General features: G+C 37.0%; 1 protein-coding gene across 3 annotated transcripts in view; it reads right to left on the bottom strand.

Moving 5' to 3' along the window:
- Window positions 1-4,645: 4,645 nt before the first annotated feature.
- The window catches only part of EFL1 (elongation factor like GTPase 1), a 59,986-nt gene continuing 39,855 nt past the window's right edge, over window positions 4,646-24,776 (bottom strand). For all 3 annotated transcript variants that reach the window (XM_015872991.2, XM_032446760.1, XM_015872992.2), the window contains 5 exons: window positions 22,200-22,331; window positions 20,420-20,567; window positions 18,040-19,046; window positions 14,405-14,589; window positions 4,646-5,193 (listed from right to left, as the gene is read on the bottom strand). In XM_015872991.2, the coding sequence (XP_015728477.1) occupies window positions 5,005-5,193; window positions 14,405-14,589; window positions 18,040-19,046; window positions 20,420-20,567; window positions 22,200-22,331 (1,661 nt within the window). In that variant the 3' untranslated portion in view covers window positions 4,646-5,004. The remainder of the gene's footprint in view (window positions 5,194-14,404; window positions 14,590-18,039; window positions 19,047-20,419; window positions 20,568-22,199; window positions 22,332-24,776) is intronic.

Below are 24,776 nucleotides of genomic sequence, written 5' to 3'. Positions count from 1 at the left end.
ATTCTATGAGGTCATCAAGAGAGCAAAAAATTGTATCCTGACCTCCTAGTTAAGAGGTCAGAGATCATTCAGAACTATCCCTCTCCAGAATTATTTTTGTCCCTCTAAAGCCATCGTTTAAAACGAAGTTTGTGGGTTTTATTTTTTGCAAGGCGTGGAGGCAGGAAGTTACTGTCTGCAGAAAAATATGGCAGAAGGGACCACGGTGCAGATGAGTGTTTTAAGTTGTCACTGGAGCTCAAGACCTCCCCAAGCCTGAAGTCTTTCACTACAGCAAATCAAATATCGCAGTATTCCAGAGAAGCAGTTTAGACTTACACTTTACACTGGTACATCATTCAGAAAGCATGCTGAAAATGCATAGTCTAAAAAAACAGGCTATTGATTTTTCTTGACAGGAGTTTACTTTTGTTGCTTTTGCAGATTATTACTGTTAGCTTTCTACACTAGCAGCATTTCTAAGGGAAAACAGAAAGCACTGTTAGGAATCTCACTGGAGAACTATGAGACATGATACTTTTATAAAGGTGAAGGATGATTCTTTTATGCAGCCACCAAAAACGTAAACAAAGAAACACTACTGAAACTTTGCTCCTTTTTGGTTCCAATTCCACAGTAAGCAAATCACTAGATGTGTAGCTTCAGTAATGATATTTATATAAATTAATAATAAAAAGATTCCTCTAAACATCAGTGAGGGTTTATGGACTTGGATCCCACAGGAAAATAGGAAGTGAAGGAGGAGGAATGAGTAATTAAAAATAAATATATAGAGCATCTGTAGGAAAACAGGATATGTTGAAACAAAAGCCTCTGCCCAAACCACACAACTTTAAGGTATCTATTTTTCCCTCCTATTAGTCATGCTTTGCAAGAGTTTTATTATCATGGAATGATACCGCTGTAAAAGACAAATACCCCTAAACTTTTCACTTCAGTTGATTAATAAAAACTACAAACAATAATTATTTTCATCTTATTTCCTTTAGCACAAAAGGAATAAAAAAAGCACAAAACTAACAATGAAAAATATGATAGAGAAATATTGATAATTGTACTTACATGTAAATGTTTTACCTTACATGAGAACTATTTTTCTAAGCTCCAGTAGAGTCAGTCAGGCCTATACAAGCCAACACAGACACTTCAAGTTCTTATCTCAAGCATTACCCTACTCAGGATAAGCAAGAAGCAATTCACAGATACTAACAAGTCTGAGGAGTAATACTGCAAACTGGTGAAAAATAGCAACATTAGAAATGTACAGACTCTGCATCACTTCACAGGCAAATGAATGCACCTGGATCTAACACCAAGCAGTACAAAAATTAGTAACATTTAATACACTTCAGTGAGGAATTTCAAAACGTTATAAATACGAAGGATTATGCGTCAATGCTACAACAGGCAGTGAACAAAACTGAGTTGCTTTCTTGACTGTCCTTCTTCCGCACACGATACAACGAGGAAAACTATACTTCCTTGCCTAATTTCAACCCTTCCATTTTCATAAGCAGTCTGAACAAGAATCAAAGTGAATCTGAAGTTATGTGAGAATTCAAATTATGCATTAAAAATAATGGAATGTATTCATATCCTCTCCTCCACATGCTTTACTTCTGCTTACAAGGATAACCAAAAAGAAGCACTGAATAAGTCCACACAGCATTTTGAACCACACTGAAGCAGAAAGGAGAAACTGTAAAACAAGAAGCAAGTCCTCAAGATACCCTGCTCATAGAACTCAGGTTGATATGATCAGAGCCAAGAGAAACATCACCTGAATTTGCAGTTCCAGTCCAGCTGCCAAGTTATAGTGCAGAAGGTTTCAACATCTGCAAGCTTCTGTTCCTTAGGTCAATCTTCTCTGTAAATGGCAGATTCTCAATTATACAAGAAACATCTATTCTCTCATGTACTTATTATCACATCATCTGTGGAAAGCAGCATCATTCAGCAACAGTTGCGGTTCCTTCATCCTCATGGGCTTCTGTGTCTCAAGCAGCTGTACAAACAGGTGACTCCCTGCACCAACAAATACACAACCACATGCTCTTCATGCATGGCAATATTTCAGGCCTAGCTGTAACATACTCCAAATTTTAAGGCTTCTTTTCAATCTGCCTGCAGAACCAAAGTTTACTCTGAGAGTTGAGAGTGAATTCACACCTAATTTGGGAATTCTGTTTGGTACAAAAATATTTTGCACCCTTGGTGTCTCTGCTCTTATCAGCATTAATACTGAGGGCGCAGCTGATGTCCTAAATGGTCATAGAGCTACAGGAAAGAAAATATAGCACAGCATTCCAATTACACTCTGATTCCTCCTTTAGACTCCCGCTTTAAAAACATAAAGCTCATTGAAAAAAAGAAAATTCTATGGAAGAAGATGGTTAATCACCTTAATTACCAGTGCTTGAAAAATGAAAGATTTGTAAAGCAACATCCAGAGCCAACAGGAAGAGTCTTGCTGGCCACTGCTTGGTCTTCATTGTTTTTCACTGGAGAAATAGAGTGCCTTTCCATCTCCCCCCTTCTACAAAATGAAATCATTTGGAATACCCGCCCAGTCAATAATTACCATTCTCTAATAAATACTACCACTTAGAAACTTACCATTGTTTCTATACATTATCAGCTGGAAGGAGATCCTAAATATAGTAGAGCCAAATCTAATCAAAGGCCTATTTTTATTTTTTTTCCACAAAGTTAAAAATTGAACATTTACACAAATGAAGTATCTTAAAAGTTGTGTATGCTCATTTTAAATATGCACTATGCTCAGCAATAAAACTGATGATAGAAGATGATATAATGGCTACCTCTCAAGCCAATCTTTCCATGGCTTGCTCCATCAGCAAATTACTTATCCTGCTTGGCAGAGATCATCCAAAATTATCTCATATATATGTAACAGATAGGCAGAAACCAGCTACTGTAAGCTAAATTTCCAATAATCCAAAGAAAAAAATAATCATTGTATGTAAGCAATTAGATCCTCTTTGCACTAGAAGCCATTACTAAAGATAGCAGACTTAGCACTTATAGGACGGTTTGATTTTCTAGCGTTAATTAGTACAGTTTTCGCCCCTTACAAATATTAGGGCTTGCAGCATCTCATCTTCATGCCATTTGAGATGCAACCTGAAAATACAATAAAGTGTGAAAGCTATTGCTAAATCTTTTAAAACCTGTGTTAATGCTCTTTCCGCTCACATAAGTATAGTAGATCACAGTTAATCATGTGGTCACAACAACAACCAACACCTACCCATCTCTGAAGGGCTACTTACTATGTCAGCTGTGCAAGCACCTCCATGACTGCAGGCCAGACATCCTTAATTGCACCCTGGATTCAGTTAGCAGAGCAGCTGTAATAGGCAAGGGGTCATTAAACAAACATTTATTTATTTTTTAAGCAGTTTCTGCAGGCTGCAGTACCTTTCACAGATATACCGCTGGCAAAGCCCTAACAACGTCAGTATATTTGTATAAGCCCTATTAGGGCTGCTGTGCAGATATTACCCTTGCAAAACAACAATAATTTATGGAACAACCTTCTAAGGAAGGTAAATATCATCTGCTTGAATAATTCATAACCACAATCTTAAAAGGAAGCATTTCCATAACGAAAGCAAACAAAGTGGAAAAGAAAAGACTGCTATTTAAAATAAAAGCTAAGCAGTCAGAGTCATTCTACTTGTGAAACAAGTAACAGTTCCCTTTCCCCTAAGGAACAGAACTGATATGAATAGCTTCTGCCTACTGCATTAATCGACACAGGATATTTATTCAGAAGGACCAAGTAGGTGCTAAAGAAAAGCTGGGCAATCACAAATTAAAGTGGCTGTACTGTGGAAAGTAAAGAACAGCCTGTTTGCATGGCTAGCTGAAAAGCAACACTTTGCCAATAGTAAGATCAGATTTAGCAGAAAGTCAGTTGGCACAAGATTTAAGGACTTAACTATTCATTCATTCAAATAAATATCAGAAACTCTTCAGGGCCACCTATCTATTCAGTCCTTTCTTTTCCAGTTCAAGGTCATATATCTTGTCTTTTGTGCAAGATTTCACTTTCTCTTAACTAAAACTTCCAGCCTTTGGGGAATTTGTTAGTGTTGGTCCGAATCACTTTGGGAACTTCAACATCTCAGCCACCTGCAAACAGCAAAACATTTTGTATTATTCCTGCAAGCGTTTTCCCTCAATATATTCAAGTCAACAGGATGAACGAGTAGAAATTTCTGCAAAGAGTCTGTAAATACTCAAACAGGATTGGCAGGGAGAGCCGTGTGCCTAGTTCAGAGATGGCAGGTCCCAGCTTAGGATAATTATGTAAACTTTTTTACAAGATGCCTTTCTAAGGAGAGGAAAAAAGAAAAGCCTTGTCTGGTTTGCAGTCCTCAGTCTTCCACGTGTGCTATTTTTGCCCTCTGGTTTAAGGACAATGTATTGCTACAACCTGGGAGTAGAGGCTGTATCACCTCATTTAGATGACTGTTTACATGAGGAACGGAGTGAAACAAATAGTTCAGAAACTCCAAGAAGGCCTGTATGTTTGCATATAGGTAACTATGGAAAGTGCTTGAGGGCAACAAATACATTACAGAAATGAAAATTAATTTTAAAAATAGAGACAAAAACATTAAGGAGCTAAATTCATTGCATAGTTTATTTGCAACAGACTAGGTAACCAGCTCTAACTGCAATTACATCTGATAAATCAGAAAGAAACCAATTAAATTAGGAGTTCCCAATCCCATGACAGCAGTAGTGCAGAAAGCTTTAAAATCGGAGACCAATTCCAAGAAATATACCTACGATTTAAGTAAATAAACTATTTTCTCAATATGAAAGTTGGAAAGGCTTCTGTTCTTCAAAACATAAGCCATAAACATTAGAAAGTATAAGAAATATGGTGTAAAAGAACAAGTCCAGGAGAAATCCTTTAATCTGCTGCATAGAAAACTTAGCTGAACCAGGAGAGAAAGGAAGCAGATGCAGCTACTTATTCCTACTGAGGGTTCTTTGCTTTTCAGCATGCTCCACAATTTTTTCTTCTACATAAAGTCCCTTTCGCTTTCTTACTGCATTCATGTACTTGCGGGCCTGGTTCTCAGAGTCTGCCTTTTCCCCAAAGTGCAAATACTCTTCTTCAGTGGTTGGCACCCAGAATGGATCACTTGAAATGATCTAGAAAAAAAAATAATAAAGTAGAATAAAGGTTTTCCTAATACACTTAGTGCATTCCAGGTAATTTTAATCATTGAAGTACTTTCTGGACAGTTTATTGGCTACTTATGCAGAACACACGAGCATTCATCACAGAAAGCATGGGACAGCTTTTGAAATTCAGTCGTATTTATCTCTGTACATATTTATTTTGAGACACATTTCATGGCCGTCAGTAACAATAACAAATAGCATTTATAAAATTTTTAGCTTTGAAGAAGGAATTTCTTGTTTAGAATATTAAGTCACCATGGTCTTATCAGAATTTATAAGATCTGAAGGTTTCTGCTCATCAGTCTGACTGTAGATTTCCTCCCTAGATAATTACCTAGATAATTACCTACAGGTAATATCACTTCACCACAAGAACAGGAACACTGCATCCATTTCTTAACCAAAGTCCTCATGGGAGAAGGAACGCAGTATGTAACAGTTACTGTGAGAACAGCAATAGTTATGGTAGTAATTGAGAACATCACTCCATGATCATTTCTGAAGTCTAATATTAGCACTGACAAGGACAGAATAAGCTTCCCTAAATTCTAACTTTGTATTCGAAACTTTTTCTTTTGACAAACACTTGTAGCTGCCATTTGCTATTTCAAGCCAAATAAAATTAAAGCTCAGTCTAAGTGACATAAACCAGAAAGAAGGAAATAGAAAAAATAATAATAATGTGTTGGGACAAAGATTTTTCCTAGAAATATCAAATAAATTTAATACATCAGATGCTAAGTAACACCTCAGTGGAATTACATATACAGTATATAGAAAGCTAGGACAATAACTATGGTACGTAGTCTGCCCCAAAAGTAATGCCTCCTATTTATTTCCACTGACACCACAACAGATACATAGTCCAAAATAATGTATTGCGTTGCTCAATAAAGCACATTTTCAGCTATAGAACAGTATTCCTCAAAACAGCCTCTGCTGCCAGCTGTTACACGGCAACAACAAGTAATGGAATATTGGTGGGAAGGTTCAATCTCTACAGCCATACCACCAACAACTGACCTCATCAGCCAATATCATAAAATAAGAAGCATTACTTTTGGAGCATCACTCGTAGAAGATGGCTATTTTTTATTAGGAAACATTGCAGGATAATTCCTGTAAAAAAGAATTCTAGGCCCCTAAGTTAAGGAAAAAAACACCAAAACATACTAATTTGTTACAGTTAAGTATATACATAGTCCTGGTAAATTAAACAGGATATCAATCATATGCTAGAAGAGACCTGCAGCCTTACTTATTTAGGTGGGAAATTAACATACATAAAGTTGTCTCTCTGAAAACCGAAGCAAGCAGAACTCATAAATAAATGGTATGAAATTTTGGTTTCCAAATGTTTCTGCATATGTTTTTAACGTACCAATAAGGGCCATCTAAGCATAGAAGAATCCACCTGAGTTATATCCATCCAGATGTCTTATACAGGGACTTTCTACCAGTGCCTCAAGGCAATTCCTTGACAGCATATGCCAGTAAAACAGTCAGTAAGGGAGCACGATTATGCACTTGAAATAAAGAAAAAGACAGTGAAAATTGCTGTTTTTTTCTTTGGTTAGTTTTCCTCCCAACTTCTGGGCAAACATCGCGTGCTGACTGGATCAGGTTGTTGTGATGTTCATACTAATCATCATCATGCTGGAAAAACACCAGAGACTTCCCCCAGTCAGGACCTATCTAAAGAGCAGAACAAATGAAAATGTCCAAGTTCAAGAAGAAACACAGGAATGAGAAGTGACTCGTACTCAATAGACATGCTCCAGAACTACTGCCAGGGGACAGCACGCAGCTACAAACTATACCAATTTAAAGGGCTGTTACTATTCCCTTTGATTAAGTTCTTTCACATCAGCAAGTCACCTAACTGCAAAAATACACTCTGAAAGAAACAAGGAATGGTGGCTCTTGAAGGAAACACTCAAGACTGAACTTACAGGTCTAACAAACCACTGCACTATGCAGAGCTGAACTGGAAAGAGACCAAATTAGGTTTTGAAAGCCACATCAGTACCTGCAGGAACTGGCTTTGCATCTCATCATGCCTAAACAGCTCTGGCATTACATTCTGCTTCTGGAGCAAGTTATGGGGACACTTGAGAATTCCTCTTTCTGAGGATCATTCCCAAGCGAATGGTGTGGACATACTGTAGAAAATGTGGTTAATTAAACACACAGTGTTTGTAGTAAACACCGTGACAAATAAAGAGAAAGAGGAAGCCAGATCCACTGAGTCAGCTGGAAATGGAGGCATCAGTCGTGCTCTTCCTTTAAGGAGTCAGCAAATAGCCTTGTTAATATAACTCTAGTATAACTTCATAGAGGTGTTATTCACACCGTGTTAAAAAAAATAAACAAAAAAGAAGATTTTCTGATTCTTAACTTCTGACTCAGTAAGTGAAACTGAGGACAAAAGTAGACTACTCTTCACATCACATTAATGGATCAAAGCAGATGCTCCTAGCAGTTGGCATCCACTGTTCCCCACGCTCTGTACATATGCTGCAAGAAGGTAAAAAAAAAACCAACAACCAACAAAAATTATGTTTCCCTCTGATGCTCCATGATTGTTGAATTCAATTTGCTTACAGTGGTAGCTGGCAGAACCATGGGTCTGGGCTTCCTGGAATCAGAACTGAGTTGTTTTTTAACCCCTGAACTATTGTCTGTATTCATGGGAAGCGCGTAGGGGACACTGGAATCTGTGACAGAAATCATGTTTTTGTCTGGATAGAGTCCTGAATAATCAGAGAGCAACTACTGTGTGCTATGGAAGGTCCATGAAATCAAAACAAAAAATAAAGAATTAAAAAAAAAAAAAGAAACAGCAATCAGTGAAATCCAGGCTAATGAATGTGTTCCACAGCTCACTGCAATGAACCAATTCTAGGTATAAAAGAAGCAGTGTTTAAAATGAAATCAGTAAGGATTAGATATTTTAAAAGCAGATTAGATTACTTCAGATACTTTAAGTGTAGATGTATTCTTGAGGAAAAATAAGTAATTCCAAAGCAAGAAGTTTCATTAAACATCACAACTATTCAAACTAACACACCCAAACAGCGATGTCTCCCAAGGCTTGTTTAGTAACAGCATGCAGAGTAACATGGGCAAAACAGCTGTCATTTTCTTTTAGCCTAACAACTTACACACTAAATATTCAAGCAATGCATGCTCCTATCTTTTTCAGACATAATCTGAATGCTTGTAATAATTAACCAATAAAAATGCAAATAATATGAGTACTATTTTAATACTGAAAGACAATTCAGTATGTACTAAATTCTGCAAATGATTATGTAAGTTCATCAAACTTTTCAAGACTTGAGTTAGAACAAATTACTTTCAATTCCAGAGAACTTGGAATTTTAAGCCTTAATACGAGGATGATTTATTATTTGCATTTCAGTGGCACCCAGATGGCTCCAATAGTGGTCTGTGTCCCATTGTCTGGTGTGTTTCACAAAACGATGGCATGAAACAGCCTCTGCCTCAGGCAGTCTAATTATGCAAAACAAGGTTGAGAGATGCATCAAAAGCAAACAGACTGGATCTGCCTAGTTCATCCAAAAGGTCAGGCAGATCTGGGAATGCAGCCATGTTGCTGGTAGCATTTCCCCTCCTGGTCCTTACTGTCTGATGGAGACAAAAACTTTCTTTTGAGCCAAGTAACATCAATGTGGAAAACGCTTTAGCTGGACCATGAGTACAAAGAGCAGCTTTACTCTATCCAGTGAAGACTACAAGGCTAGCAAGTAACATGTGAAGCAATGTGAACCATTTAAGAAGGTAACAAAATTCAGTGTGCTCAAGCACTACCAGGGATAGTTTTGCATGCCAGGAACAACATTATGCTAGAAGTGGTTACTCAAAAACAACTTTAAAAGAACTACTATGCACCATGTCAAAGGACAAACACACCTCAGGGTATCAGAATCTTTTCTACCTTTGAAAAATCAATGTTAGAAAGATACTTCAAGAACACTGACAGTCCAAATGGTGGCCAGCATTCAGTAACGACAAAGACTACGTAACTAATATGCACATTGCTGATATGCCTTTTAGATACCTGAAGCAGCCTTGTCAATCAGAAATCACCCCTACCTTTCAGGTAACATGGCAGAAGTTTGCTGAGGTTTATGTGAAAAATGACTTTGAAAAGCCGTCATCTCCAAACTGAGTTTTTAATAATAAGCTGAGTCATGCTGTAAATACGCTTCTGCTCTAAGCATAACAGAACGGTGAGAGAGAAGCTTGGATGCAAGCAGCATTTCCAGCACAGAGAGTACCAAGAAGGATACCCAGTAAAAGCGGGTAGATTGAGCTGCACCCATTTAATTCCAGTGGGAAGCAGGTGTCATTGCTGTTCCCACTTCAGAGTACTGAGCAACTGTGCACCTGAAACACTCATAAAACACTATGCTGGGAATGAGGATGAGATGGTAGAGGGTGGGAGGAAAAGTACATACAATATACTTACAAATTTTACAGAAGTACCTACACATAAATGTTCTTAGGATAAAAATAATAATAACGTAGTCACAGTTATGTTATTGAAACACAAATTTTCATGTTGTACCAAATACTTTGTGTACCAGCTTGTCCATTTATAAATAGCTAATCTCTATATCATATCCTGAAGGAACAACAAAGAAAAAAAGGAATCCAACTTGTCTTCTGCCTCCCTTTTAGTCAGTTCTTTGACTATCCTGTAGTCAAACCTGGGCTTCTCGGAAGGATGTGGCCACTTTACATCACTATACATCAATTTGTAGCAAAGAAACAAATACATCTTCTTAAGATTATTACATATAATTCTATAATATAGATAGCACACTTCATAACTTAACAAAAATCTCACTGTTTTATTTCTCTCTGCATCCTTGTATTTTCTTGCAAAAGCTCATGATTGTAAATTACATGGTTTTGAGAAAACACAATGAGAGAAAGACCAAGAGCGTACAAGCATAAATCCAATTCACAAGCTCATGTATTTCATTTCTACAGTCAGCTGGCAAAAGCCTGGAAAAATGAGAAAACAGTCAGATGGGTTTTGTTTCAGAGAGGAATTTAGAGAGAATGGAATAACTCGCATTCAAGCTTTAAACATTTAACCTGTAGGTTAATGACAAGAGTGAAAATTCACTACAAAGTAACCCCAGCACCCAAAGCACTTCAGAAGAATCCAAAGATTCCAATAACAATATCCAATAGGGATGGCCCGGGCCTTAAAACACAGGAAGTCAGATATGACATTGCTTCTTTCAATAAACACTGTAATAACGAACATTTGCACATTTAGTTAGAAAATAAACTCGTGGAAGTTTACTTTGGCTCAAGAACATCATCCTTGTTTGTGCTCCAATCAGTGATAGCCGAGCTTTAGCTGTGACTTCAGTCAGTAGCTACAAACAAGGATTAGGGAATTGGAAAGAAAATAAGGAAACCTGTGGCTTTACTGTTGTGCTTTTTCCTGTTACTTAAGAGATGCATAGGAAAATCAAAGCTGCACAGCTTTTATTTACTGCCTTAATTAGCTTCAGATGTTCTGGTTAATATAAAGACCTTTTCATATTTGAAAGGTTCCAGGTTACTCCTAGAATTCCTTAGCATGCCTAAGCTGACACTTGCACTAAGATGTGAAGTCACAATTTATACCTAATAAAGGTTCATGGAGTCTATTAAAAAGTATCTCATTACCATGCCCAGCATCCTGTTTAATGCTGGCCAAACAGCCTCATCCAGCAACTTCCACATTAAACACTTATCTTCTATGTGAGCACTAAAATGACTTACAATTAGGAATGAATAGAAAAATCACAATATAAAACTTCCAGTGATTCAGAACACATCAGATTCTTATCATATATTACATGCAGCCCTTCTTTTACCTTTCTACAGAGCCTCATAGCGGAGCTAGGCACTATTCTGCTCAGAAGGAATAGTCAAACAGAACAGAACTATGTATGTACAGATCCCCCTCCTCTCCCAGGAAGAAAAGACAACCGATGCAGTCTGAAGATGTGCATTAACTGGAAAACTATACATTTCAGAGCTTTACAAGAAGCAGTTCTTTGAATATTTCTGCAGTTGCAGACAATTCTCATTTGAATTGAGCCACATGCATTATTTTCACTATAATACATTTCCCAAATGGGATTAGAGCTCCATTATTCTAAAGTGCTGCTCCGTAATAAATATCTTCTTGCTCAAAGAACTTCATGAAAAGACAAAATGGCATGACTCAATGCAACAAGTTACTGCTCTACTAGAGTTACACTCCAACCGAATGTATGTTATTAATTCAAGGATTAAAAAAATAGAAGGCATTCATCAGCTCAAAGCTATGTACTTTTAACTAGGAATTCAAAGGAAAGTTTAAATCACAAGTAAAGAAAATACGGCCAAGTCAACCCAACACACTTAACACAGGGACAGCATAAGGAAAATAATACTTGACTATCTTTTAACATGTATTTATTCAATCTGGGACCAAACTGAAAGCTCCCAGTGCTGGTTATTCTTTATAGGCAGAAATAAATTCAAGTATGACAGAAGAAGTGAATAAAACAAAGGCGTATCTGACAAGATAGACCTTGATACATGCACTGCTCCATTCCCTGGGGCTGGAGTGATATGAACTACACAAGACAAATTAACTGGAAATTTCATTTCCAGAGGCTCATTTAAACATCTGTGCTATCACTGATCTCCCTTATTTTATAGTCTACAAATCATATTAATGAAATAATAGTAATTAAAAAAAAAAAATCAATCTCAATCCTAATCTCTTTAAATATCCTTCATACATATAATTCCCACGAAATTAAGTCCTTGAAAATTTAAAAATACCAAAAAGTGGTACTTCAAATGTAAAATGGGGAAATCAAGGTGGCAAAATCAATCTGTGTAGAAAAACCCACCTTTTCCTCGGGCACCCAGGTAATAAGCAAAGCACACTGAGGAAAAACCACTTTAAATCAATGCAGTGTGACACAGAAGGGATCACACAGAATGCACTTAAGGCAATAGGCACACACTCAGTAACATCGCAAATGTGAATGAAAACCCAGTAGCTACTACACAGCCTATCTATCTTCAACAAATAAGGAAAACACTGCATGAGATCTCACAGAGTTCATGTTATTATCTTACAGTACGACACATAAAATAATTGGCATGCAAAAAAAATGAATGGCATTTGTTAAGCATACACCATGGATACCATGAATATACTGTGACAACTCACCAGGAACTTCAGACCATCAAAGTCACACCTAATACTTGATGAAAACTGTTCCCTTGTTTTGTTTTTAGCAGGAGAACCAGAGGAAAGCTTTACGAATGTCTCACGTGATCTGAGACACAAACTATTTCTCCTGGCTTACCTGTCACACCACCACCAGAGATTCCGAAATTGATATTTATTTAGCTCAAATTCCTAATATCTGACAGTGTAAAAATATATGGCACAGTCTGGGGGTAGAAGGGAAGGTCATAGAGGGAAGGGATTTCAATTTTTGCTTAGCATTGCAGCACAGTAGCCACAAATCCTAAGGAAACTGGCACAGAACAGTGGTTAGCTGGAATTATCGTCCTTCTGACTGACATCCCTCTGGGGCACTGATACAAGAGATACTTCAGACAAAAGACCAGTTAAGCCACAAAACCTCACCAGCTGCACTTCAGATGAGGACATCCAAAACTGAAAAAAAATAATCTACTGTACATAATCCTGCCAATACTTATGTGTTCAAAGTATCTAATCTGTACTGCCTCACACCCCTTTACACACCAAGTTGTTGTTGTCTATTTTTTGAACACACTCTACTTGTATGGGCTGCATTTATCCATTACATTTTCAGCACCAGCAAGGTAGTGCTGCCAAGGAAGACAAGAAGTACTGTTTCAAGGACTCTCAACTCTTTTGATAACAAATGATTGGTTTTCGGAGATGCTCTTTTTCCACAAAATTCCTGAGGCAGTTGCAGGAATTGCTAAGAAATAAATACTGCTACTGAAGCACTTAATACACACTCCTATTAGGACAATTTAGCTATAAGAAAATGAGGAAGAATACACACAGTATAAAAGACCAGCACATACTTTACAGAGCAACAGAGGTGAGTAGACCATACCTGGAACCACACATAGTGCACCTCAACTCAAAAATCTGCAGTTGTTTGCACTCACAGACTTGACATTTGTCACAAAATTGAAGATAAAACAATAAAAGTAAAACTTTCTAAGCCATTTAACAAACGCTCCTATGGTCCTAACATCGCATCAAATAAAGGAACATCTGACCTTGAAAGAATTAAAAATCTAGACTTCAGTTATTTTAAAAAGTTCACGTTATTGGTTTAGACTCTTTATCCTGAATCTATTTTTAGTTCCTTCAATTAAGTCTTCCAAGGCCGCCTACAATGCAGCTTTGTTTTGCTTTAACGAGGAACTCTAATTTAAAGCTTTCTGCTTTACTCCTTGAAAATCTGCACTGTAGGAACAAAATGAAGTGCGCTCTCAATTGATAACAGTTCTTATTAGCTTTCCCATCTCAGTATTTCCTCTACACCTCTACTTAAACCCATTCATTTCCGTAGGTAACAATAATGAACAAAGGAAATGATTCTGAGGACACTTCCATTTACTGTGACCAGACCTGATTTTGAAAGAATTGCATCAATTCCCTTTGCCTTTTAACATGGAAACATATGTAGAGTAGAAAAACGTGAGGACAAAAAAAACCTTGAAGCATTTGTTAATGACTGAAAGAATAACTGTCAGGTAAATGAGATCTCTTGATGCATTTCGTATTAGCAGTAGCCTACGTCCCCACCCCAATAAGTTTATCAGATAATTTATTTTAAAAGGCACTTAAAATTTACAGAAACCATTTTATGAAGAATCAGTTTCATTTGTGAAGCACTTGGATATTGAAATAAAAAGCATCCCACCTCAAGAAAGTATAACTCCATTTCTGAACAGCATCACCCTAAAATAAAGTAAGACCAATATAAAGCCACACATTTTCCCTCTTCATTTCAAAAATGAATAATCAAACATCTTGACCAAAACTTAACCTTTTCCATTCATTATTACAGTTTGCCACATCTACAGGAAATAGATCATCAAACCAGATGGAGTGAATAGATGTTTTTACCTCCCAGTGGCTGAACACCAGCTGCGGACTGGCCAGGCCACTAGTTCTCTTCCTGATTTCATCAGCAAAACCAAAGCTCTCTGCTACTGGCAGGACTGCCTTAATAATAAACACATCCGTTCCCTCTTTCATCTCCTCTTGTAACACTCTGCCTTCTCTTTTGGACAAGACGGCGTACACACGACCTGCAAAGACATTACTTTGATGAGCTTACAAATACATTCATATTCTGCCATGTTAAGAGAAATACGTAAATATTTAGTCAGGAAACTTCAGCATTATATAAAACACATCATTTCGTGGCTCTCATTCTTCCCTGTAAAATTTTAAGCGAATCCATTAATTTCAGACAAACAACATATTCTGTCAGTACTATGTGCAGAATAATATAAATAACAGTTAATAAATGATGGCTACTGTATGAATCTGGATAACATGTGTACTATGTATATTTGAAAAAACAAGCATGTGACAGCGTAAAAGGCACTATGCCACATTATGTGCCAAACTCGCTTTACTTCAGCTAACCAAATATTAGAGAAACGTTACAAGGTAAGAGATGCTACTAAGAAATAATGCTGCTCAGAAATTACATCCCAGCTGCCTTTAAAGGTTTATTTGTTTCAGTGTTTCCCTCTGTGCTACCTGTGTCCCAAATGCTACAGTGCTACTAAGGCACAGAAAACTTGTTCATTGGGTATTTACTTCATTTAATGTGGCCCAACTAGCTTTTAATTATCAAATCCTTAAGTTTGTCAGCAGCAATTTTCACTTTTCTTTCCCAGATACCAATTCCTCTGAAATACACTGCAGATATGAAGAAAGCACTTCTGACAACACCCACATTCAACTTTATAGAAGGCATCGCGCTAACCTGCTGTTAAAATGGTTTTGCAGGTTAGGCATCCTACAGACAAAAGCTCACAACTACATTCCTGCTGATGAAAATGAAAAGAACAGAAGAACATATTCCAAACTATGGACATGTACTGGCAGCTATTTAACAGTGATCCTTCCTGGAAATAATTAGGAATATCCAATGACTTCCTAATAATTCCCATCTATTCTGACTTGGCAGAAAGATACTATTAAATACCATAGTCACGTGCATTGATTTGCATATCTATTTTAAACCTTTTTAGGGTATTGGAGGAAATGCTGGAATAGGTTTATTTGCTTTTATTTATTTATTTTTTTAAAGTATGGAACCTGGTCCTTGGTAAGGAAATTCAGCGCTAGCACACAGGTAGAGCAGTTAAACCTTCATGTCAGATGCAGATGGTGAAGCATCAGTTCAATAACAACTACTGCAGAGTTTCTAGTTCTCCTCTAAAATGTGGGCTGAAGTGTTCTTCCTGTCATCACTGATTATTTTATCTGCTCGTGCCCTTACCAGGACCTCCTCACTGCTCCTCTGGCTGAATGTCACCTTTACTATGCACAATAGTCTTCTTATTGCTTGTGAGGAAATTGAGGAAATACATAAGATTCTAAATTTCAAATGACAGGAAGATTAAAGCACATTGAAGAGTAGTCACTTGAGTCTGCCGTGCAAGGATAGCATTTGTTCACATAACTAAATGACTTCAAGTCTAAGAAAATTCCAGTAACTACAGAAAACTTGGAGCTATGAAGGGGTCACATATCAGCACAGCTCACACATCAGTTAAGTGAGTTTGGTTAAGCACATACTGCTTTAACATTTAGGTTAAACACATGTATTGCAAAAAAGCATCACACTGAGGTCACTGTTTATATCTTGTGGATGAACCACAGAACATACATTAAAGCTATTTGTTCAAGCAAGCAAGTCCAAAGCCACTTTATAGGTTATTAATGTTAAAAGTCAAAATACTTATTTTTCTAATTGTAATAAGTAGGACTTAGAAAAATTTGCATGTGTATTAATGAGATAAGGGAACAATTATCATAATGCACTTTAGATGAACACATTTTCTAGACACAGTTCATTGAAGACCAGTCTTCCAAAACACAGAAAACAGAAGATAATTTATTTAGCTTACTTTGGGTTTCCTGCAACACGCATTTCATTCAAGCAGCAGTTCAGGCTATCACAAAGAAGATATGTGTGGTCTTCAGTTTTACCACTATGGGCAGATGCCAGTATATATACATACATACACACATAAATATATACACACACACTGGAGAAACAGAGGTCCTAACTCTGCACTAATAAGCTGAAATAATGAATGGCTTCAGCAGCATCAATCCCTAAAAAAACGCCATGACTTGCTGTTTAAAAATCAGTGAAACAATTACTTTAAAACAATGACAGTACTCAAAGAAAACCCTTCAGGATGCTGCAACATACAGAATAAATATGTGCATAACAGATTCACTTTAAAAATATGTTATGTTCAGCTCCTTAGAATATTTAAACCCTGTTCACCACTTCACTATACTGCAGCGCTCTTCAGAAGGTCAAATGAAAATGCCAAACAATTTCTGTTTACCCTGGATGCTAAAATAACTTCTTTTACAAAAACAAACAATGTTCATACAGGATAGAAATAGTGTGCACATACAGCAAGATCAACATTTTCAAGTCTATGGGTCACCATAAGCTTAGGAACAGGGAAAGGAGCTGCTCTTCTGTTTTGGAGTCAGTGTGTTTTCGCTTATAGGATTGAGCCAGAGATAATACTATGAAGCTGTGTGAACTGTTCCCTTAAATGCTCTGATCTCAGGCTTTCTTTACTTTTCTTCTTTTCTTTTTTAATAACAACATGAGCATTGCTATCAAATCCAGAAAGAAAAGACACAACAGTGTCTGATAAAATCATTTCTCAATTAATTTTCATTTGCATAAGCAAAATGAAAAGATAGTCTAGCTTTAAGTATTCTAAACACAAAAGAGTTTGCTATAAAATCTTCGAAGTGAGCAGGTAATACAAAGATGCATTAAAACTCAACAGGATATCAATGAAAGGAACACCAACTGAAAAAAAAAAATTAAGTTATAAAAGCCAACGCTTTATCACAAGCCAGCTGTCAATCCTTACTGCATAGCAAACATGCTTTTCACTCACCCTCAAGGACACAATTTATTGGCTTAAGCTTATCCATAATAATGGATTTGTAATGAACCAGTGCATGTCCATGGCTATCACCATCTAACACACATTCATTTAACTGGACTAATCTGCTTGTACATCTGAGTCCTAAATCACACTCATGAAAAACATTTTCATGTATTAGAAAGCCATGTTTCCATTTCATTTTATGGCGCACATCCCTATAAGCAATCATGCAGTAGTGGGCATTTTTTGCAAACAGCAATTCAGATTCTGTTTTTCTCATTTAAAATTGATATACTCGTTTACACTGTCAAGTATCATGCTTGTGTGCACAACAGCAGAGTTTTACAGCCAATAAATACATCTTTCATTATAGCAACCTCCATGGAGAACTCCAAGAACAAACGTTAGGGTAAGTTTAGTGGCATTGCAAGGAGGCATCAGAGAGTCACTGCAGAAATCTACCACAGAACTAAGAAAAACCTCTGACACTTTCCTCATCTTTTTCTACCTTCTGATTCAGTCAAACTTTAAACATCTAAAAATTAACACATTAGATCAGCAAATTCTTGATAAAGGGTTGTGTTGTCTTACCTAGAACTTCCGCAGTAGCCATAATTTCACAGGTGTACATTGCTGCCATAAGCCTCTGTGGTTTTGCCTGCAAAGCATAACGACAAGCTTCCTTCATGGTGGCAATCAGCTGTCCAGAGAAGGGACCATAACAATCCATAAGTGAAACTTCTCCCTTGTTTTTACTATTTTTTTCAAGTGACTTTGGAACAGTTTGACTGCTCTGTTCGTGTTCATTCTCACTGCAAATGTCAGCAGTGCAAGTGCTTGTTGGAGAAACAGCTTCTTCACTTTCTTTATGTTCTACAGCATCGCATTCCCCTGAATCCCGACTTTTAGTTGGAAGCATCTCTCCAACCTTATTCATTTCCCATTTTTCCACTGCAAAACACACACCCATGAGGGGTTCTTCACACATGGGACCTGAAAGCGTAGCCAGCTGAAATCCACTTACTATGCTGTTGTCAAAATCTCCATACTTACTTACTTCTTTCTCAGCATTCTCAAGGCACTGCCACACAGAATTTTTATAACCCTCAAATTTATGTAACAAAATATTAGGCCCACATTTCCGTGGTCCAAATGACCAGATATGATCAACCGCATTTCTCCACTTCCTTCCCTGCAGATTTTGCTCTAATTTTTGTTTGAATTCCTTTATTTTGTCCATAGTCTTCTGATTTATTTCATGAGTGTTTTTATCTTCATTCAGAGATGTGCTGAGTTGCTCCATAGTTCGTATCAAGTCACTGTTTTCTTCAAGAAGTCGAGTTACCTCCTCAGGAAGCGGCAATGCTCTTACACTGAGCGTAGCTTGTTTATTTGGAGTAGATATTGTAACAAGCCCATCTGAATCAACCTGAATTCCTTCAGGAATTTTACTTTGGTCCTCTTTTGTTTGATGTATGACAGCAACTTTCTGCTGCTTTCCTATTTCTTCATTCACCATGTCGACTTTCGGAGGTCTCGTTATTGTTTCTCGAAATGGAATAATAGGAGCTGACACACTAATCTCTATCTTTGCAAACCTGTAAAATAGAGTTCCTTAATTAGCTTTAATTTTAAAATTACTTTTAAAACGAGGGGCTGGGGAAGGTAGGGCAGTGGCCTTAGTACGGAACAGATGTTCATGAATAAACTGAACTGCAACACAAATTACCAGATAACATACTTCAAACTATTAGAAATACCATGTGCATCATAAGGGAAAGTAGCAGTACAAAACAAAAGTACTATTTTGTCATTGCATAAATCATTGGTTCACTCACATCTTGAAAACTATGTGCTGTTCTCCTTCCTCAAAAGAACTATTACAGAACTAGAAAAAATAAGAATAAGGATAATTGATGGTATGAAAATACAAGTAGTCTTCAGATTTTTCAAGGATATGATAGAAATCTACAAAACCATGAGGGGTGTAAGGAAGGCTGAGAGGGATTAGCCAATAACCAAACCACAGCAGGCCCTGAACTACCCCTGAACTGAAAACAATGAAGGCCCAACAGAGTATCAGTAAGAGTTTTTGCATCTTGCTCTTTCCTAAACATCCAATTTAAGCCACTCTGTTGGACACATGATATGGAGTTAGACAGATATTTCGTTTGAACTAAAACAGCTGTTACTACAGAGGGATGCTCTGAAAAAATACAGCCCTGGGAAAACTGAAGGTATCAAATGAAATGGCAACTAAGGAAAAAAAGTAAAAAAAGTAAAAATCAGGCTTACAAAGGAAAATGTTAGACAAGTAAATACACGGACTGCTACTAGCTCCTCAGTAATATCCTATCTCCTCATCATTTCATTATTCTAGTAAAGTTTTTTTCCCCAAAATCTGGAATAATGCCAATAATAAGGATTTTACACACCCTGGGGAAAAACGCTGAGCAAACTGCAGCAGTACATCTGTTTTCAGAAACAATACAAATATGCTGCACTAAGTCACAAGGAGGATAACGTTAAAAACGTATTCAATTTGAAAGTGATCCATTCTAACTTCCATAAGAAGCACTGTCTGATATTAACTGGAAGTAGCATGATAATAACTGGAAGTAGCATGGATCAAGAGCAAAGGAATGGGAATTTTGTCTTGAAACCTCCAGTCATGTTGCTTCCTAATTTTGGGGAGTTCAGTTGCCAGACCTGGTTCCCCTCATGGTTCCTATTTTTATATCATTACACTCTTAACTGAAATCCTGAAGCTACTGCCATTTATAACTTCTTTGAATATGGCTTTTATAAAAACAGTGAACTAGTTGCTTCTGCACACACTGCAAAAAGGTACAGCTATGATTCAACAGTAAAAACTATAAATAACATAAATCAAAGATAGATGCATCTAACTGGCAAAGAAATAGGAAACAGTTACTGAACAAAAATATTCCATCTCCCTGATCCTTCTAACCTTTCCTTCAAGTCATCCAAGCAGCGCTGCAGATGAACTTCTCCTGCTGTCACTAGCACATGCTCTCCTGTCTCCTGGATCAAAACTTGGACGCATGGATCAGCTTGGTTTAAAAGCTTCATTCCTCTCACCAGCTGAGGCATATCACCTGGCAAAAGAAGGTTTTATTAACAAAGTAGTACTGAGGAAGGAATACTTGAAGACAAACGTATTTAAGTTGAGGAAAAGTAATGCTCAGGATTTAAACTGGAAGCCACTGAAAAACTTTAATGCTATTACAGCCTGAAAGGGGGAGAGGGATATCAGGTATCTGTGTGGGTTTTGGTGAAATAAAAGACATCATTAAAACGAAGGTGTTTTAAAAGAGCTGCCTTGAAGTTAATTGAACAGTCACAGCTGAGTCAAATTTGGCTTGTCCACATCAAACCTATGCATAAAACAGCATGTAGGCAGCCTTTCACAGTTAATAAAAATAGTTTTTAAAAATTATCACTCCTCTGTCTTACTTTATATATGGGGTAAAGAATATCAACAGGCTTTCAAGGAATGCAGATCCATGTTCAGAAGGAACAGTGACATTACACTTGCCATTCTCTTGGAAACTATTAAAAGAAATACCTTATTTATACTAAGCTTTTAAGTGTACAAATACAAAGTAATTTAGAAAGCCAGAAATTAAACCATAAAGTATTATTTCACATGGCCAGCACAATGACATTCAAATTTGTATTCTGCATTTAATCAGTCTGAAAAGGAGGAATGGCTTTTCTTTCTTTAAGAGTTTACGGCAATCATACAGGCACCCACATGAGACAGCATGCGAGGGTCACCCCAAGACTACATGCAGCTCAATAGCAAATTGATCACTTTCAAGCTGAGCCTATAATGGTCTAATCTTGCATGTCTTCTGATACTGCAAGGAGCAGCTGACTTTCAGGAAACTCACTTTGAGAGTTTTGTATCTATAACAAATTTGCCTCAAACAATAGATTCAGGAGTTACTGGAAGAAGCTGCTGATTAAAGAATGATCCAGCTTCATCTCCTCAATGAGAAAAACCACTCTAAAATTATACTCCTTAACAATTTTCAACTTAATATCACACTTACTAAAAACTTTAAATATTTTCAAAACCGCTTTAACAAACGAGGATATACAATATATAATTATATAATAACAAATATCTGCTAGATTCTCCCACCGCTTTAGGAAACAATTAAAAACTGAACAACAAAAAAAACCAAACAAACATGTAACTTTAATGTTAAAGAATTTTGGATCTAAATTGGAAGCTAGTTATTTTGTTTCTATTTACACAAGAAATGGAAACTGCATTGAAATATAGCCTAAAATATGCTGCTCTGGGTTGGGGATAGTGAGTAGGAATCAATTAGAAACCCAAAGTAGTACAAATATTGCAAATCTGTGTCAAGAGCTTAATGATATAGCATAGAAGAACGGCAACAGAAGTGAAAAACACAAAGATACATTTTACTTACCCTCACAGTAAAGGAATATTGAAACCTTAGCATCATGTAGTGTCCTACTTGTGATATAGCTAAGTGACCACAAAATGTGCAGCAAAATATTCTGCAACTCAACCTTACTGAGGCATGGGCAAACCAGCTAGAAGCATTCACTAGGATAATGAAATATGTCCACCTAGATTTATTTGGTTTGTATCGGACCTATCACTTAATTGAATGGATTGAACATTAGCTCAATCAATTGAGAGTGGGAAGCTGAGCTGCTGTCAGACTGAATTTTCCTTTCAAACTTACTTGGATGTTTTGGTTCAACGGCCACCCGCACAATTGGTGTAGCCTCAAAGTTGAGAGGTGTAAAAGGTGGGCAAGCTGGTGATGTTGACAAAGTTGCCGACTTTAGCACAAAATCTTGCAGGCCTCCAATTCCTAAAGGAAATTGGAGAGGAAAAAAAGAACAGAAAAGAGTGTCATATGAAAAGAAACTACACACACACACACCCTTCAAAAAAGCTGAAGTTATTCTAATCACAAAATGAGAATTAAAAAGTCCTCAATATTCTCATTAACTCTCTGTTAAAATATGTGCAAGTAGCTTTTTCCTGACTATCCAGCATAAGAAACAAACAAGTCAGTACATCTAATGATATACAAATTCAATACACATGTAATTTAATAGGAAAAAAAAAATGGAACCTTAATTTCACATTCTATGTCTGATTGAAAATTAAATTTGTATTTGGAAAATGCAGGGATGGATCTGTGCTCTCTCCTCTTCATTCTCTCCTAATGCCAGAGGAGGGATAAGGAGAAAATCTCTTAGCCTCAGCCCTCCATTATCACCCCAATACTGTTCCAGGTTCTTTTTTGGCTTGCTCTTATTTATTTGAGAAGAGAAACAAAGAGAGTCGGCTTCCACCCTATGAGATCATGAGGGAGTTTAAATTCTGAAGAGCCTGTCTGCTGCAGAGTGATCATCTGCAGAATGGGGCTGTTTCTACAGCTCTAAAGGCCAAGTGACTGCCCAGTAACGTATGCCAAAATCTGAAAAGTCACTATTTAAGAAAACTTGCCTCAAAAGTAACTGGAAGCAGAACAGCATTCAGCAGCTTTAAATGCAGGACGGCAGATGCTACAGTGAAAATAAATCTGCGTAAACTCTGTGTTGCACCTGACCTATGACCAGCATGTATTTCCTCTTTTTCACTTATTCAACATGTGGTTTGAATGAAAAACAAATGCTGGATCATCAGCACCACTAGGGACTGAGTAAAGGGATGGTCAGTTTTATTCTGATCTTCTCCAGCTGGTAAAAAGAAAATGATTTAAAAGGGAGACGAACAGCTTCTTTTCACTATGCAGTGTGAACCAGAACAATCAAGTTATCAAATCTTGCATCAGACAGACTGAGCCTTTTCTTGACAGACATTACAGCATTCTTACTACCATAAAGAAAATCTAAAACTCTCTGCTCGTTTTGCATTTGAAGGCAAAAGTACAAAATTTATACCCATGTCTGGCAGCAAAATACACTAAAATAAAAAAGATCTGTTTCCACGTAAATCTGTTCGATTCACAGCCTGAGTATTTCGCTTACCTAACTGCATGTGCTATAGCAGAGAGCAGCATTCAGCCCTGGTAATCCATTTATTTCAATAAAACTATTGGTAATGAATGTTGGCAAGAAAACAAAAATAAAAGGCAAAAAACAACACACGCCCATCAAACCAAAGATACAAACTTCTTGCATTACATAATTAAAAGCAAATGCTAACATTTTCTGAATAATACTACAAGAAAACAAAACTTAGCTAATTCCAAAGTACCACATAAAATGACAATAAAAGTATTCTACCGTTATGCTGCTGCATCAATCTTACCACTGATCCCATTGAAATATTCTACTTGATATTTAGCTTATGGATATTAACGATAACTGGTTGAATGGACTTAGAAAAGCCACTCCAAAATTATGCTTATATATTTGCCTCCACTCTTAAGATTTTGATGCGTTCAGCCCTGCTTTGTTGTACAGTTATTTTCAAAAAGAAAGGAACCATAGAGAAGAAAAATCTGCTTATGCAAGGAAGATGATTAAAGCAACTGTTCTTATGCTTTAGGTGAGATGAGAATGAAAGCAGCATGAGAATGAAAGCAGAAATACAGCACTGCAAGTATTTTTGAGTACTTATCTCTCAAAGAGCAACCTATTCCACTGCGTTCTGTCACACAACCAATCAGAGATGACATTAGGTAGTTTGTTGCACATTGGTTTTATTCATTTTATTAAGATAAGGTAGAGATAAAATATCCGGGGAAGCTTTTAAATATGAGGATTAACATGATCAGGAAACTGCTTATTTTTATTAGCTCTGCTTTGTGATAAATCATGTAAATTCTTCACAAGAGTAAATGCTGAAGTCTGACTCTTCAGAGGAGCGTGTAAAACTTCAACACTCAACAGCTTGTTGTACATAAACTCCTTACTGGAAATATCACATATTTCATTATATACTGTGCAACAGCTTCCACTTCCCAGAACAGAGTCAAAGTACCTTCACAGATTTTGTAATGGATGGCAACGAGCAACACCTACTAAATGGGTTACTACTGTATACACCTTCATCCTGTTACAACAAGGATGCCCCCTCCCTGGAAGCATTCAAAGCCAGGCTGGATGGAGCTGTGAGCAAACTGGTCTATGATTCTATGATTGAAATCAAATTTCTAGACAAGATTCCACATACTTTTTACTTCTGCACCTCACTGGTAACCACTACATTTTCAGTGCTAATTTGGCATCGTTAAGGGTAAAGCACACTTTTCCCACTGAATCCAGCTAACAGGATCCATAACAGATAAAGACTGACATAA

The sequence above is a fragment of the Coturnix japonica genome, chromosome 10, assembly GCF_001577835.2.
Source record: "Coturnix japonica isolate 7356 chromosome 10, Coturnix japonica 2.1, whole genome shotgun sequence".
Lineage (NCBI taxonomy): Eukaryota > Metazoa > Chordata > Aves > Galliformes > Phasianidae > Coturnix > Coturnix japonica.
Note: the sequence above shows the minus strand (reverse complement) of the source record. Positions and strands in the feature narration are given on the sequence as shown.